The 17,814-nt window shown below is 36.4% G+C and overlaps 1 protein-coding gene across 2 annotated transcripts in view; it reads right to left on the bottom strand.

Moving 5' to 3' along the window:
* Positions 1-17,814, bottom strand: part of LOC150078070 (vascular endothelial growth factor receptor 1-like) — a 341,587-nt gene that overhangs the window by 96,337 nt on the left and 227,436 nt on the right. For both annotated transcript variants that reach the window (XM_090385266.1, XM_090385267.1), the window contains 2 exons: positions 16,574-16,698; positions 2,809-2,959 (listed from right to left, as the gene is read on the bottom strand). In XM_090385266.1, the coding sequence (XP_090241392.1) occupies positions 2,809-2,959; positions 16,574-16,698 (276 nt within the window). The remainder of the gene's footprint in view (positions 1-2,808; positions 2,960-16,573; positions 16,699-17,814) is intronic.

The following is a 17,814-nucleotide window of genomic DNA, read 5'->3' on the forward strand; positions in this document are numbered from 1 at the left end:
CTGCCAGGGCAGGTCATGAGGTTTTGTCAATGATATATAGGAATTTTGCTAGCAGGGAAAAGGAGGTGATTGTCCCTCTGTATAAGGTAATGGTCAGGCCATGCCTTGAGTACTGCGTACAGGACTGGAGGTCTCATTTTAGGAAGGATGTAGATTTGCTTCAGCGTGTACAGAGAAGGGCAACAAGATTGGTGAGGGGAATGAAGGGATCCTCTTACCAAGAGAGGCTTAAGTTCTGCAAACTGCAGTGGCTGGAGACTAGACACCTGCGCGGTGATCTGATTGAGGTGTATAAGGCCTTGATTGGGTTGAGCACACTGAATTCTGAAGGGATTCTTCTACTTGTTCAGATTACGAACCTAAGGGGGCATAAATTCAAATTAAGGAAAGACAGATGTAGAATAGATGTATAGAAATTTGCCTTTAGCCAGTGGGTGGTTAATTGCTGGAACAAACTTCCATCTGTCGTTGTGGAAGTTAATAGGTTAAATAAATTTAAAGGGAACTGGACAAACATTTAGAGGGAATGGTTGTGCGAATTTTTTTTTTTTTTTTTTGGTTGATGCTGCATAAGCTCATACACTTGCTTTCTTGCATCACATGCCACTACCACACACACACACACACACACACACACACACACACACACACACACACACACACACACACACACACACACACACACTTGAATTGGAAAAGGATGGTTACAGGAGATGTGAGAAAATTTTCTTTCAAGCAGAGAGTAATTGATTGTTGGAATGAATTTCCACATGATGTTGTTAAAGCAGTAGTTTTAATCAATGTAAAGGATTAAATTTATTCAAAGTATAAGTTGAGGAGAAAAAATAACTAGAAAGAACTGGCAAATGCAGTGTTTCCTTTTTTTTTTTAGCTGATGTTGCATATACTTGCTTCCGTTTATCATTTTGCCTATTAATACTAATACTAAAATATGGAAACTGAACATAATGATATACATTCATTGCTGCCAAAGTTTGAGTTTTAAAAAGATGTAGATCGGATTCCTCTAAGTAGGAGGAAAACAGATTTTTTAGCAAAAACAAACAAAACACAGAACTTTTTTTTTTTTGAAATAGTGCTAGTGGATGATGAATTGGCTCTTCAAATATGATTATATTTAAGTTAAATAATACCTAGCCTAACACTTCCAAAAACTCAGCTCACAACTTGCTATCTATGAATTCTGTTGGAATCAACAGACTTCAGCAGTAGAAACACACCTGGCTATCAAATTTAGTCCAAAATTTATCAGATTTATTCATAAAGTAAGCTTCTGCTGCTATGAGCATATTAAATATTTGAAGTTGTAACACTTCAATGGATCGCACTGGCACAAGGCTCACCTCGACAGCACAATGTTGGTACAACTATGGTAACTTTTTTTTTTTTTTTCACTAAATATAAAACACTTAGACATCATAAAAAATGTTACAGTGTACTAATGATTAGTCCATCAACATGTTTTGATGTTCTTCACAGACCGTCACTGTACTCATTTCTCATTATTCTTGCGATTGACAAGGAAGTCAGCTTTTATTAATTTAATGACAGGAAGGGCAGTGATTTGGCTTGTATTTCTATGGCAATGCAGTAAATCTTTAATGATATTGAACTTAAAGAATTTTTAAACTTTAGGTTCTTTTATTAATCTTTATTGCTTTATAAAGCAATAAAGGGGGTATCATTCCTGAGCAGTATCATATGTGTTGTGTTGGAAAATCTACAAAGCTTGCTCTTTTTTTATGGCTAACTGAACAATTATGCCAAACTATTCTCAGGTGTTTGTCACAGCTTTGTTTGTTAGCAAAACTAAGAATAAATTTGCTAAAATTTTAAATTCCAATTTTAAAATAGTTTTACTATTTTTTTCAAAAAGAAAATGATAGAAGAAACTATGTTATGAAGGTGAACTGAAGAAGGGAGTCAAATCAACTCAAAAAAAACAGATTCTTTTTTTTGTAAACCCAGAGATTGGTAACTATGCATATAATTTTCAAAATATTTCAATGCCTGCTTTGAAATATAGCCCTGTAACTTTTATTATTAAGCTGTAAAGAGGAACTTTTTTGTTTATTAAACCAATAAGAAAATTAAAATGAAACAGTTCAGAGGTCCAGCAACATAAATTTTTACATCATAAAATATCCAAATTAAGAAAATCAAAAGTAACACCTTGAGAATAACCATACAATGTCATGAGTTAGTAAAAAGCCTTCAGAATTATTCAGACCTGGAGGATATACTATGAAAGCAAAACTTGAGAATAAATAACTGGAAACACAAAAATATAATCCCATTTGATATTGTTCCTTGTTTGTACAAGCATCCACATGGCCTTGACTGTCAATCGTTTGCACACAAGTATGCAATGTTCCACATTTGAATTCCAGATGCTGCCATAATAAAAAAAAAAAAAAAAAAAAAAAAAACACTGCATGGCCCATTGTTAACTGAACAATGAAGCAGCTGTAACTCTCCCTCACCCCCAATTGGAGTATAAAAAAAATAAAAGAATGTGCAATGTGAGATTGCTTGAACCAACTTGTATAAACATTGCTCCATCTATAGAGGTTGCCTGATGATACACAATTATTCCATCACACAGTGACATTATCTGTTAATTTTTTATATATTTTTGATTTATTAAGGAATGTATTCATTATTAAAATATATCATGCATAAATAAGGATAGATATATATATTATACATGCATAATAAAAAAGAATTATGAAAAAAATGTTATATATTTACCATCATGATTTTAAAAAAAAATGGCATAGCAATTACCTAGCTTCAGTCTCTCTTTCGGAAATTCCCACCAGTTATCATATGGCAAGAGATCAATCTGTTCTTCCAAAGGAAGATCAGGATTGAACATTTCTTTCAATCCCTGCTTAAATCTATTTTGGCTACACAATTCTAGTTCTTTCTTTTGTTTCTAAATTAAGAAAAAAAAAGTAATAAATATATGCTATGTCATGTTAAACTTCTCCTAGTAATCAAAACATATAATTTACGTTATTCAAAACATAATTCATTAATAAATATAGGCAAATTATTAATCACAATTCCTATCTAATTTAATTTTGATATAAGACTTAAATTTGTAGCAACCAAGAATTAAAAATGACTAGATTTAAATGCCCTACAAAAATGACATATTGAGAAAATCATGATAAATCAAAAATTATGTGAAGAAAAACCTCAAAAATGACAGAAAAATAATGTTTATGGTAAAGTAGTTTCTTTTTTAATTTTGTTTAGATAATCTGAAAATCAAAAATATTGTCATGATTTTCAAACTACAAAGCAATGCCTTTACATTTATTATTGATAATAATAAATAAATAAAACAATGGAATATTAAAAGAAATTAATTTCCAAATTTCTTATTATACTTTAAATTACAACCATTGTAATAACTGAGGGCATGCAGAGTGGAGGAGAAATTGTTGAAGTTAAACATAAGAAAGGTGCCTGGGGTGGATGGGATCTATCCAGTTATATTAAAGGAGGCAGCAAAGGAAGTAAGCAAACTCTTACTTCTTAGCCATAATTAGGAGAACATCCTTGGACTCAGGGGAAGTCCCCACAGACTGGAGATGTGCAAATGTATGCCCAATTCACAAAAGGGGATGGAAAGGTGACATGAGTAATTACAGACCTGTTGGTTTCACTTCAGTTCAGGGGAAAATAATGGAGCACTGGTTAAAGAAGCATTTCAGGATCATCCAGACAAGACTGCAGTTATAGTTCAGACAGAGCATGGGTTTGTTAAGGGGAAGTCTTGTCTGACCAATCTGATTGGATACTATAATGTGGTTACAAAGGAAATGGATGCAAAAAATAATTTTGATATCGTATACTTGGATTTCAGTAATGGTTTTGATACTGTTGCACATGGAAAACTATTGTGCAAATTGGAGCAGTATAGCATTAAAGGCAAATTGCAGCTATGGATAAAGTGATGGTTGAGTGGGAAAAGACAGAGTGGTAATCAATGGACACTGCTCTTCGTGGACTAATGTTATTAGTGGAGTCTCCCAGGGTTCGGCGTTGGGTCCATTATTGTTTTCTGTATTTATTAATGATATTGATGAAGAGATATGAGGCTTAATATCCAAGTTTGCATATAACACGAAGGTTGGCAGGGTTGTTAATGATACTAATGATAGTAGGCTACTGCAACAGGATCTAGAAAAGTTGAGCAGGTGGCAACTGAAGATTAACATTGAAAAATGTAAAGTACTGCATATGAATAGCAGTAACCCCAGAGTAATGTATCAACTGTGTGGTACTACAATCAGGGTAGTAGAGAATGAAAATGACTTGAGAGTAATTGTGTAATCAGATATGAAATTTTCTGAGCAGTGCAGACAGTCTGCAAGAGTAGCTCATGGTGCCTTGTTAATGATATACAGGAATTTTTTAGCAATGATAAGGAGATGATTATCCCCTTATTTAAGGCAATGGTCAGGCCACAACTTGAGTACTGTATACAGGTCTATAGGCCTCATTTTTGGAAGGATGCAGATCTGCTGGAAAGAGTACAGAGAAGGGCAACAAGGTTGGTGAATGGAACAAAGGTTGGTGAATGGAACAACTCTTATGAAGAAAAGCTTTAGTTCTGCAAATTGCAGTTTCTGGAGACTAGGTACCTGTGAGATGATCTGATTATGTGTATAAGGCCTTGAATGGTTTGAGCATGCCCAATGCTGATGGGATTTTTCCTCTTTTCCAGATTAATTGCCTGAGTGGAACATAAATAAAATTAAGGAAAGATAGTTGTAGAATAGATGTGTAGAAAAACTTCCATCTGTCATTGTGGAAGTTGACAGCTTAAATAAATTCAGGGCAGAACTAGAGATACATTTGGAGTGAATGGATGGATGAAATGGGAAGGGTCTTTTTTTTTTTTTTTTTTGCTGATGCTGTATAAGCTTGCTTTCTTGCATCGTATGCCTCTACTAATGGTAATGCTTCCTGATGGGATTTCTCCAATTGTTCTCAAAATGTGTTCTCCTGAGCATCCCCCTGATCTGTGTAACTTTTTCACACTTTCTTATTCCACTAGTGTTTTCCTTTTTGCTCAGAAATTTGCTCATATCCAACCAGTACTAAAAAAGGGGTGACAAATTCCTGCCATCTTATCATCCCACTGCACTTACCTCTATTTTGTCTAAAGTAATGAAGAAATTCAATGACTACCAACTCCAAAACTATCTCACAACCTTCTATCTGATTAATGATTGCCATTACATATTGCATCAGTGCCAATCCACTGATAACATATTGGCTTATGTTACCCATCTATGGACACATTCAATGGAAAAGTTTAGTGAAACTCAAGCAGTTGCACCTGACATTCTAAGATTTTTGATCATGTCTGGCATAAAAGGTCTTTTAAACAAACTTCCACCTTGTGGGTTGCTGATTGTTTTATTGCAATTGTGTATTGCATATCCAGCTTTCTCTCTGACTTCTTACTGTGGGTAAGTAGATGGCTCTCTATCTTCTAACTTTTCCACTAATGCTGCTGTTCCTCAATGTTAATTTCTTTCTCCCACTCTTTTCTTTCTTATATTAATGACCTGCTTCTGCTGACTAGTAATCTTATCCATAGTTTTGTTGACGATAGCACATTATATTCCACCTTCCAATTTGTGAGAAAGCTTGCCCTGCACAATCAGCTTTATCTTCTCAAACATCCACTACCAATTCCTTAAAGCTAATTTCCAGGAAATTCACAAATGGGCAATGATAACTTAGTTAATTTCAATCCTTCTAAATTCAGTCATATTTTATATTTTGGAAAAAGTATCCTTCTGCTCCTACACTTGTTTGACAATCAGATTTCTAGACAAGATCACATATCTCTATTAGAGAATATGCTAACTTGTAATCTCTCTTGCATAAGCACATGACAAACAGAGCCTGAGGGAGATTAGACGGGGCCTGGACCTGTCATAAATGTGAGACCTCATACCACTCCAAAAGCCATAAATATACATAAATAAAATCAATAAAACAAATAAAAACAGATTTTACATCACTTATGAAAATAAACTTTAATTTACATAACAAAAATTATTTTTCATACTAATTACAGTAAGAAAAAAAAATTATCATTTACTAATTTCTTTAATTACTTTTTTAAAATTAATTACTTTACTAATAATTTAGTAAAGGCACTGATTTTAACTTCAGAAAAGAGGACTGACAGTTTAAAGCACTAACTGCCAGTCCCCTTTGGAGGGATTCCCAGACTAAAAGATTAATGGTAGCCGCAGGCAGATGCGAACATGATTCTTGCACTGCTTCTATTGTAATGAGCAGCATCCCAGAGAGCAAGGTGCTGGGGACTTCAAAAGCTGCTGGGAGTCATCATGGAATAAGTAAACACATGGGCTGTGTTAGGGTAACTAAGAGTAAGAACAAGTGCATGTATACTTGCATGTACACTAATGCTACAAGTATAGTAAATAAAATTGATGAATTTGAAGTGCTGATCAAGACATCAAAGACAGATATTATTGGGATATCAGAGACGTGGTGTCACACAGATATAAACAGTGCAGAATTGGACTGCACTGCACTGCAGTGCAGAATTGGAATTTAGGGAGTACAATGTGTACAGAAAGGACAGACAGAGTAGGAAGGAAAGAAAAAAAATCTAAGGAAGTGCATCCAGTTGACATGGGTGGACAGTGCAATGTTGAGTCTGGTGGGTGTGACAAACGCTGGGAAAGGGAAAATGAAAGTAGGAGTATGTTATAGGCCTAATGACTGATGAGTACAATGAACAGTTGTGCAGAGAAATAGAATGAGGGAGTAAATCAGAATGTCTTGTAATGGTGGATTTTAACTTTCCAGATATTGACTGGAACTTGTGGATTGGTCACTCGCATGTTAGCAAGACTTTTGTTGATTTACAGGAGGATTGTTTTCTACAGCAACATGTTCGAGGGGCAACCAGAGGGAGTAATACCCTTGATCTGATTATCAACATTGATTATTCATGCATTAAGAATTTGCAGATAAAGGAACCACTAGGTGACAGTGATCACAGTGTACTGATATGGGATTTACTTAAAGATGTAACTACCATCAAGGGTAAAGGGAACGGTTTTTGTTTTTGTAAAGGTGACTACAGTGGTCTCAGACAGTTTTTAAATTCTATACAGTGGGATCAACTGATGATGTTACCAATGGTGAATTCTACATGGAAGCCTTCAGGGACTTAATCTTGGAGGCTTTTCATACTAGGCTTTTCATACCAATTAAGATATACTGTTCAAGATTCAGGCCTAAATGGATGTCGGATGAATTAATGAGGCTTGTGGCAGAGAACAAAAATGCATGGGATGCATATAAATTATTAGAAGATACAGAAGCCTGTGGCAGATATAAGCTAGTCTGTAATAAAGTCACAAAGGAGGTTAGGTAGACGAAGGCAAATTACAAAAAATCTTTGGCAAAGGATGCAAAGAGTTCTTTACTTATGTAAACTGTACACGGAAGGGGATGAATCAGATTGGTCCACTTAACATAGATGGTTTGACTATTGATGATCCTGCTCAAATAGCTGATAAACTGAATGAGTATTTTGCATCTACATTCACACATGAGGATTTATTCAAGGAGGGAAATACCATACGTTTATCAAACTCTAACAGGGAGTTAAGTGACTTTGTAATAACTGAGAGCAAAGTGTAGGAGAAATTGTTGAAGTTAAACATAAAAAAAGGCTCCTGGGGCAGATGGAATCTATTGTAAGCTTTAGCTTATTTTTTTTGAGAAAAAAAGAAAAAAAAAATTTTGTGGAGAACGTTCGACTTATCTAGGGGAGGTCAGGTCAAAATTCAGGGAATCATGGGTAAAAATGGGATATATAAGGACTGGTTTAGTAGCGTTAAGTTAGTTATAGAGGTAAGAGTTGTAGAGGTAGGAGTTGTTCCGTAAGAGAAGGAGTTCCATGAGAGTAATAGTCGGGAAACAGCGAGAATATTGTCAGATTACAGACGAGAGGATTTGCCGGTGTAAGGGCATGAGTCGTTCAGAGTTAGCATTAGCATTAGCATTAGCATTGGCATATGATGCAAGAAAGCAAGCTTATTCAGCATCAGCCAAAAAAAAAAAAAAAAACCCACTCCCATTTCACCCCTCCGTTCGTTCGAAATACCTGTCCAGTTGAGCTTTAAATTTGTTTAGGCTATCAACTTCAACAACAAGTGATGGAAGTCGGTTCCACCAACCAACCACCTGCTGGCCAAAGGCAAATTTCCGCACATCTATCCGACATCCGTCCTTCCTCAATTTGAATTTATGCCCTCTGAGGTGATTATTCTGAGAAAGATGAAGAATCCCATTGGCATTGAGCATGCTCAAACCATTCAAAGCCTTATACACCTCTATCAGATCACCTCGCCGGTGCCTAGTCTCCAAACTCTGTAATTTGCAAAACTTAAGCCTTTCTTCGTAAGAGCAACCCTTTGTTCCATTTACTAATCTTGTTGCCCTTCTCTGTACCCGTTCCAGCAGCTCTACATCCTTCTTGAAATGAGGCCTCCAGACCTGTATACAGTACTCAAGATGTGGCCTTACCATTGCCTTATACAAGAGAATAATCACCTCCTTATCCCTGCTAGAAAAATTCCTGTATATCATTGACAAGACACCATGAGCTACTCTTGCAGCTCGTCTGCACTGCTCAGAGAACTTCATATCTGCCTGCACAATTACCCCCAGGTATTTTTCATTCTCCACCACTGTCAGTGTAGTACCGCAGAGTTGATACGTTGCTCTGGGGTTACTGTTTCCCATATGCAGCACTTTACATTTGTCGATGTTAAACCTCATTTGCCACCTCTCAGCCCATCTGTTCAACCTTTCCAGATCCTGTTGCAGCAGCATAGCATCAGTATTGTCCTTAACGACCCTGCCAACCTTTGTATCATCTGCAAACTTGGACATTAAACTTGATATCCCATCATCAATATCATTCATAAACACCGAAAACAACAACGGACCCAACACTGAACCTTGAGGAACTCCACTAATAACATTAGTCCACGTTGAGCAGTGTCCATTGATTACCACTCTCTGTCTTCTGCCACTCAACCATCCCCTTATCCATAGCAGCAATTTGTCTCCAATGCCACACTGCTCCAATTTGTGCAGCAGTCTTCCATGTGCAACAGTATCAAAAGCCTTTCTAAGATCCAAATATATAATATCAAAGTTATTCCCTGCATCCAGTTCTTTTGTGACTACATCATAGTATCCAATCAAACTGGTCAGACAAGACCTGCCCTTAACAAAACCATGCTGCGTCTGAGCTATAACTGAATTCTTGTCTAGATGATCCTGCAGTGCTTCTTTAACCAGTGCCTCCATTAATTTACCTGGAACAGAAGTTAAACTAACAGGTCTATAATTACTTGTGTCAGCCTTTGATCCTCCTTTGTGAATTGGGGTTACATTTGCACATCTCCAGTCTATGGGTACCTCCCCTGAGTCCAAAGAAGCTCTCATAATTATGGCTAGGGGTTTGCATACTTCCTTTGCTGCCTCCTTTAATATAACTGGATAGATCCCATCCACCCCAGGTGCCTTTTTTATGTTTATCCTCAACAATCTCTCTTCCACTTTCCTCTCAGTTATTACAAAATCATCCAGCTCACTGCCAATGTTTACTTTACCTACATCATTCTCCTTCCTGAATAACTCCTCATGCGTGAATGTAGATGCAAAATACTCGTTTAGATTGTTAGCCACCTGAGCAGGATCCTCAACTGTTGAACCATCAATATCCAGTGGACCAATCTGATTCATCCCTTTCCTTTTCGAGTTCAAGTACGTAAAGAACTCTTTTCTGTTTTTCTTTGCATCCTTTGCCAAGGATTTTTCATAGTCTGCCTTTGCCTGCCTAATCTCCTTTGTGACTTGGTTACAGACCAACTTATATCTATCATAGGCTTCCATGTCACCCATTAATTTGTATGTATCCCATGCATTTTTCTTCTCTGCCACATGTCTCATTAGTTCATCTGACAACCATTTAGGCCTAAACCTTGAACAATATTTCTTAGTTGGTATGTAAAGCCTGGTAGCCTCCAAGATTAGTTCCTTGAATGCTTCCCATTTTGAGTTTGCTGTTGGTAACATCATCAGTTGGTCCCACTGTATAGAATTTAAATACTGTCTCAGACCATCATAGTCGCCTTTACGAAAACAAAAACCCTTCCCTTTACCTCTGATGGTAGTTACCTCCTTGAGTAAATCCCACTTCAACACACTGTGATCACTGCCACCTAGTGGTTCATTTATCTGCAGGTTCTTAATGCATGAAGAATCACTACTGATAATCAGATCAAGAGTATTGCTCCCTCTTGTTGCCTCACGAACATGCTGATGTAGAAAACAATCATCCAATAAATCCACAAAAGCCTTGCTAGTGTGCGAGTGACCAACCCACAAATTCCAGTCAATATCTGGGAAATTAAAGTCCCCCATTATAAGACTCTCTGATTTACTGGCCCACTCTATTTCCCTGTACAATATTTTATTATACTCATCAGAGTCATTAGGCCTATAGCACACTCCTACTCTCAATTTTGATTTCCCTATGCTTATGTCACACCAAACTGACTCGACACTGCCCTGTCCATCGATGTCGACTGGCTTCACTTCCTTGGACTTTATGTGTTTCTTAATTAATAGCATAACCCCTCCTCCACTCCTGTCCTGTCTATCCTTTCTATACACATTGTATTCCCCAAATTCCAGTTCCGCATTACTTATATCTGTGTGACACCACGTCTCTGATATCCCAACAATATCTGAGTTAACAAGTTTGGAAGCAGCGAGTAAGCTAGTAATCGAGGAAAGTCAAGTTTGGGAATTGTAATTAGTTACGGTTATGCAACTAGTAGTTTCAAGTGTCAATAAAGTTAAAATAAGTGGGCAGTTAATAAGTATATGCCACTTCAAAGTGAGTTTGATAGAGGAGAGTTTAATCTGATGTGGAAACTGTTAAAGAAAGTTTTAGAAGATAAAGGAACTGGTCCAAAAGGTCGGAGAAGCGAAAATAATTGTAAGTACTGTTTCGTATTATTATTTCTAGTCAAGAGAATAATCCAAAAAGGGGAAGAAAGGCATTCTGAAATCCTAACTGTGATATTTTGAACTAGCCTAAGGAATAACTGGATAAACAAACTGGATATCGTAAAGGAATTATTGTTTCAATTTAGTAACAAATATGCTGAATGAACTTATTGTTTTGATTTATCCCACTGAGGAATGTTTTTAATATGAAGAGTTTTGTTGATCAATTTTGAAAACTTTTAAGTCAATTTCTATAATTAAACATGTTAAACTTTTTACGCGTGTTTGTCAATTGCCTCACTCAATTCCTAGCTAAAAATGCAATTAAACCTGAAATCTTGTAGAAGCAGTCAGAGGCCCAAGGATAACTTGATAGTTTCCATAAATAAAATTAAAGTAGGGTTTAGCTTAGTAGCCAAGGGTATATGGTTAATAATAAAAACCAAAGAATTTATGCCTACAATTGGTGAAGTAAAGTATAAAACAATACCCTTACGACTGACGAGCCAACAAGGATTACAATTGGCAAGTCAAGGCAATAACTTGATAGTTTCCATAAATAAAATTAAAGTAGGGTTTAGCTTAGTAGCCAAGGGTATATGGTTAATAATAAAAACCAAAGAATTTATGCCTACAATTGGTGAAGTAAAGTATAAAACAATACCCTTACGACTGACGAGCCAACAAGGATTACAATTGGCAAGTCAAGGCAATAAAAACTAATAAGATAAAAGGAAACACCTACACTATCCAGTTATAATGAAGGAGGCAAAAAGGGAAGTAAGCAAACCCTTAGCCATAATTACCTGGCACCACCATGCCGTCACGGGACTAATTGTATGTCTATCATTGCTGCAATTAAAGATTCTATTCTATTCTATTATGAGAGCATCCTTCGAGTCAGGGGAGGACCCCATGGACTGAAGACATGCAAATGTATCCTCAATTCACAAAGTGGGGGGGGGGGTTCAAAGTGGGACACAAATAATTAAACAATTACAGACCTATTAGTTTAACTTCTGTTCCAGAGAAAATAATGGAGTCACTGGTTAAAGAGGTGATACAGGATCACCTAGACAAGACAGCAGTAATAGTTCAGACACAGCATAGGTTTGTTAAGGGGGAAGTCTTGTCTGACCAATTTTATTGGATACTATGATGTGGTCACAAAAAGAACTGGATGCAAAATATAATTTTGATATCATATTCTTGGATTTCAGGAAAGTTTTTGATACTGTTGCACATGAAAGACTACTGAACAAATTGGAGCGGTGTGGGATTAAGGCCAGTTACTGCAATGCATAAAGGAATGGTTGAGTGGGAGAAGACCGAGAGTAAATGGTAATAAATGGACACTGCTCTACATTGACTAATGTTATTAGCAGAGTCCCCCCAGGGTTTGCTGCTGGGCCCATTGTTGTTTTGTTTATTTATCAATGATATCGATAAAGATATATCAGGCTTAATGTCCAAGTTTGCAGATGATACAAAGGATGACAGGGTTTTTAATGACAGTAAAGACAGTATGCCACTGCAACAGGATCTAGAAAGTTAGACAGATGGGCTGAGAAGTGGCAACTGAAGTTTAACATTGACAAATGCAAAGTACTCCATATAGGTAGCAGTAACCTAAGAGAAATGTACCAACTGTGTGGTACTACACTCAGGGAGGTAGAGAATGAAAAAGGCCTGGGGTAATTGTGCAGTCAGATATGAAGTTCTCTGAGCAGTGCAGACGAGCTGCCAGGGCAGGTAATGGGGTTTTGTCAATGATATATAGGAATTTTGCTAGCAGAGACAAGGAGGTGATTATCCCTTTGTATAAGGCAATGGTCAGGCCACACCTTGAGTACTGTATACAGGTGCAGAGGCCTCATTTTAGGAAGGATGTAGAGTTGCTAGAACGAGTACAGAGAAGGGCAACAAGATTGGTGAAAGGAACAAAGGGGTGTACTTACGGAGAAAGGCTTAAGTTCTGCAAGTTGCAGCATCTGGAGACTAGGCACCTGTGAGGTGATCTGATCGAGGTGTATAAGGTCTTGAATGGTTTGAGCAGGCTCAATGCTGACAGGATAGTTCCGCTTGCTCAGATTAAGAATCTGAGGGGGCATAGATTGAAATTGAGGAAAAACAGTTGTAGAATAGATGTGCGGAAGTTTGCCTTTAGCCAGCAGGTGGTTGGTTGCTGTAACAGACTTCCATCTGTTGTTGTGGAAGTTGATAGCTTAAATAAATTTAAGGCTGAATTAAGACAAACATTAGTGGCCTCTGTAGCTGAATCATCAGGAGCGGGAGTGCAGTAGCATGCACTCTTTGAATAGACCGAGGTTCAAGCCCCTGACTGCTAAATATGATCGATCTGCCAACCCGCACTGGACCAGCGTGGCAGATTGTGGTCCATTTCCTTCAGCATGAATTGTTGAGGAGGCTTCCATCCTGCAGTGGGTTGATAATGTCTGCAGTTTAACTTTTAACTTTTAGACAAACATTTGGAGTGACTGAATGGGTGAAATGGGAAGGGGGGGTTTTTTTTTTTTTTTTTTTGTTGATGCTCTATAAGCTTGCTTTCTTGCATGGTGTGCCTCAACTAATGCTAACTACACTGAAGCTGTGAACTGGATGGATTGCCAAGGGATGGCGAATACATTTGGATTATAGAATACTTTTAAAGCAAAAATCATGGAGACCATGAATCCATACATAGCTTTAAGAATAAAGCAGAAAAAGATAGCATGGGACAGTTACAGAGCAATGAAAAGTACTGAAACCTACAACAGATAAAATTTGATCTGTAATAGTACCATAAATGAGATCAGGGAGGCCAGGACTGCATATGAGAAAGCATTGGCTAAAAGAGCAAAGAATGGGGAAAAGGAATTTTTCATGTAGTAGTAGTAGTAGTGACAATGTGATGCAAGAAAGCAAGTGTATGAGCTCATGCAGCATCAGCCAAAAAAAAAAAAAAAAAATCTCACCATTCCCTCCAAATGCCTGTCCAGTTCCTCCTTAAATTTATTTAACCTATCAACTTCCGCAACGACAGATGGAAGTTTGTTCCAGCAATTAACCACCCGCTGGCTAAAGGCAAATTTCCGCACATCTATTCTACATCTGTCTTTTCTTAATTTGAATTTATGTCCCCTTAGGTTCGTAACCTGGAAGGATCCCATCAGAAGTGGAAGGATCCCATCAGAATTTAGCGTGCTCAACCCATTCAAGGCCTGATGTATGTGAATACAAGGAAGGAAAGAGCAAATCAGATTGGAGCCTGGTGCACTGCATGTGGGAAAGTCTTAGACAACCTAGCTGATGTTGCAGATGAGTTGAACAGGTACTTTGCATTTATGTTTACTGATGAAAGACCCTTTATTCTGAGAAGAGGCTGTGTGAGTGAGCCATATGAAATTAGTGATAACATAATTACAGATGATTGTTTATTAGAAAAACCTTTGAGCATAAAGGCAAGTAAAGCTCCTGGAGTTGATGGCATATACCATGTAGTTTTGAGGCAGAGTGTGAGGGAGTGTATTGAACCATTGAGGCTAAATATGAGGGCATCTTTGGACTTGGGGGACATTCCTTTGGATTGGAGAAGTGCCAATGTATCACCAATACATAAAAGTAGTTCTGGGAGTGAAGTTGTAACTACAGACTGGTTGGTCTGTCTTCAGTGGTAGGTAAAATCTTAGAGGCAATGTTTAACAGTGCAATCCAGGGACATTTAGACAGATATAGCATTCTGAAGGATTCACAAAATGGCTTTGTTACAGTTAAATCATGTTTAACTAACTTATAAGGCTATTTTGACACAGGTACTCATGAGCTGGATTTAGGGAACAGTTTAAACATAGATTATGGAATAATTTTGACATAGTTTATTTGGATTTTAGCAAAGCATTTGACTCGGTTGCTCATGAGAGGTTAACTGTATAAGCCTGAACAGGTTGGGATTACTGGTAAGATTCTAAGATGGATTTCTGGGTGGCTGTATGGCAGAAGGCAGAGGGTTGTGATTAATGGATATTCTTCACATTGGTGTAATGTCAGGAGTGGGGTCCCTCAAGGATCAGTTTTTGTAGCACTGTTGTTTCTCATTTTCATAAATGACATCAATGAAGGGATAGAAGGTGTGATGTCAAAGTCTGCAGATGACATAAAGATTGATAAGTCGTTAATGATCAGTGCCAAGCAGTGCTCCTTCAGAATAACTTGAACAGACTTCAAAGATGGTCATAGAAGTGGCAGCTATTTTTTAAAGCTGCTAAATGAAGGTCTTACACTTGGGGAATGGCAACCCACAAATAAATTATACAATTGGTGGGGTTGAATTAAAAACAGTGGAGGAGAAAAGGGATCTGGGAGTTACAATATGGGCAGATATGAGGTTTTCTGAATCGTATAAACATGCAGCAAGGAAAGCCCATGGTGTCCTATCAATTTATCAAATGCTATCCTGTAGAGATAGGGAGGTCAAAATCCCACTGTATAAGGCAATTGTAAGACCATGGAATACTGTGTTCAAATATGGAGACCTCATCTGAATGGAGCTTCTTGAAAGGGTCCAAAGAATATTATTTCCTCCTAGTTTCCAAGCAGCACGGCAATTTTCAGAATTTTGTGGTAAGGGTCCTTTATATTCTTGACTAATCTGGTTGCTCTTCTCTGTACCCATTCTCTGTACCAAGAGAGCCACGTCTTTCTTAAAATGAGGCTTCCAGACCTGTATGCAGTATTCAAGGTGCAGCCTCATCATTTGATACAATGTAGTGGCATTGTGAGATATGCTTCATTTGTGAGAATGCCCACTGTTCAAAAAAGAGAAGGGGAAAAAAGCATCGACTGGATGTTAGGCTGACCAAACTCACAGATCGCTCATCTGGGAAAATTTAAAGATTACTCTCACTGGTTACTTATGCCTAGAATAAAACACATGAGATTAGAATTGAATGATGTATATGTCACTGCACAATAACAATTATTTTTATTTAATGAGTATTACATGATTACTAATAATGTAATTATTTTTTGAGTGAGTCTTATTACATTACCGTCTATAAACAATCATTTAGCATGTAAATAAATAAATAATTATTTTTAAGGTTATCAAATCAGCCTATTAAATTCTGCTTATTCTTTTTATACTGAATTGAATCTGTAATATATAGATAAAATATTATGGCAAATAATGTTTCTCTCTTTCCTTCAATTACTGTGTAAAATCACAAATAAAAAAAAAGAGAAAATTAATATTTTACAGGAATCCTGCACACAAACACACAGACATTTAAAGAGTAAATATATATAAAGAAAGAAATTCTGAATTTAAAGTCTCTAATTCAATTCATTAAAAATTCATTTTTTATTTAAAGTCTCTAATTCAATTCATTAAATATATATTTAATATATTAAAATAAACTTTAATGCAAGTTTTATGAGCATTATTTACCCTTTCTTTGAAAAGTTTCTTAATGATGATAACAGCAGAAATGATGAGAGCAATTCCAGTTATTACAAATGTAATGATCATTGCAGTTTCAACTGTACTAATTGGCTTTTCAGGATAAAGTTCATCTAAGGTAGAAAAATAAAAATTCTGAATGAAATATAGTATTGCATAACTTATATGTAGATGATCACAATCCACTAAACAAGATACAGAAAAGGGAAACTTCTATGTTGACCTTTTTTTATGAATAGAGAAACTTTATTTCTCTATTAATCAAATGGTTGACAGCCCCCCTTCCAAAATCAATCCTTTTCTTCTTTTTCCATTAAGCATGCTGCTTGTTGGGTTAGGATAGATCATTCTTCTTGGCCTTTCTCTACTTTGTTTGCCGAAAACAATCCAATATTCAAATAACACCTGTCAAATAAATATTTTAAAGATCACAACATTTCTACCATTCTTTAAATATATTTCTACATACATACCCAAGCTTTATCTCTTAAGTATATTGCAGTTACATATTGCAGAATATGTAACTGGTAATGTCAAATTAAATTTTTTGTAGTTTTCGCTTTATCACAATCAGTCCAAAACTGTATTTTAATCAAGTGGTTACAGATGTGAACTGACATATTTTGGGCAATTCTGCACATAATGAAACAAGTTATGTTGTTTTTTTTATGCTTCTTACTGGTGCAATGATTCAATGATTAATGCATCCTGATATGCATGGAATAGCCTTATGACAAATACATATTGCAAAGACATCACACATATTGCAAGTACAGAGTCATATACATTAAATGTCATATGCATCACACATATGAATTCATGTAATACCACAAAAAAAAAAAAAAAAAAAACTCTTGTAAATTGTTGTAACTTGCAAACTCTTATGGCCTATCTGGCTATCTTTATTTTATTTTATTGTACCTGTGATCATATCACTAAACAGGCTGGCCTCGATTAATGCAATTAATTTGAGCACATCGCGCAAAACATTTATGCGTTATTTGAATTGCATTTAAAAATTTGAATTTTTAAATGCAATTCAACTGGAAATTGCATCGCGTAAAGTGAAAAGTGGTATAATTTTTTCAAATAGCAGTAACTGAAAGACATATTAATCGAACTCGCATTATGCGAGGCTTGGCTGTACTTTCATGTGATTTTATACATTTTCATACTTTGAAGAATAAATGTGTAAGGCATAATATATTTTGGGTTAAAATTAACTATAT

This window comes from Mastigoproctus giganteus, chromosome 11 (genome assembly GCF_048544385.1).
Source record: "Mastigoproctus giganteus isolate SK-2022 chromosome 11, ASM4854438v1, whole genome shotgun sequence".
NCBI lineage: Eukaryota > Metazoa > Arthropoda > Arachnida > Uropygi > Thelyphonidae > Mastigoproctus > Mastigoproctus giganteus.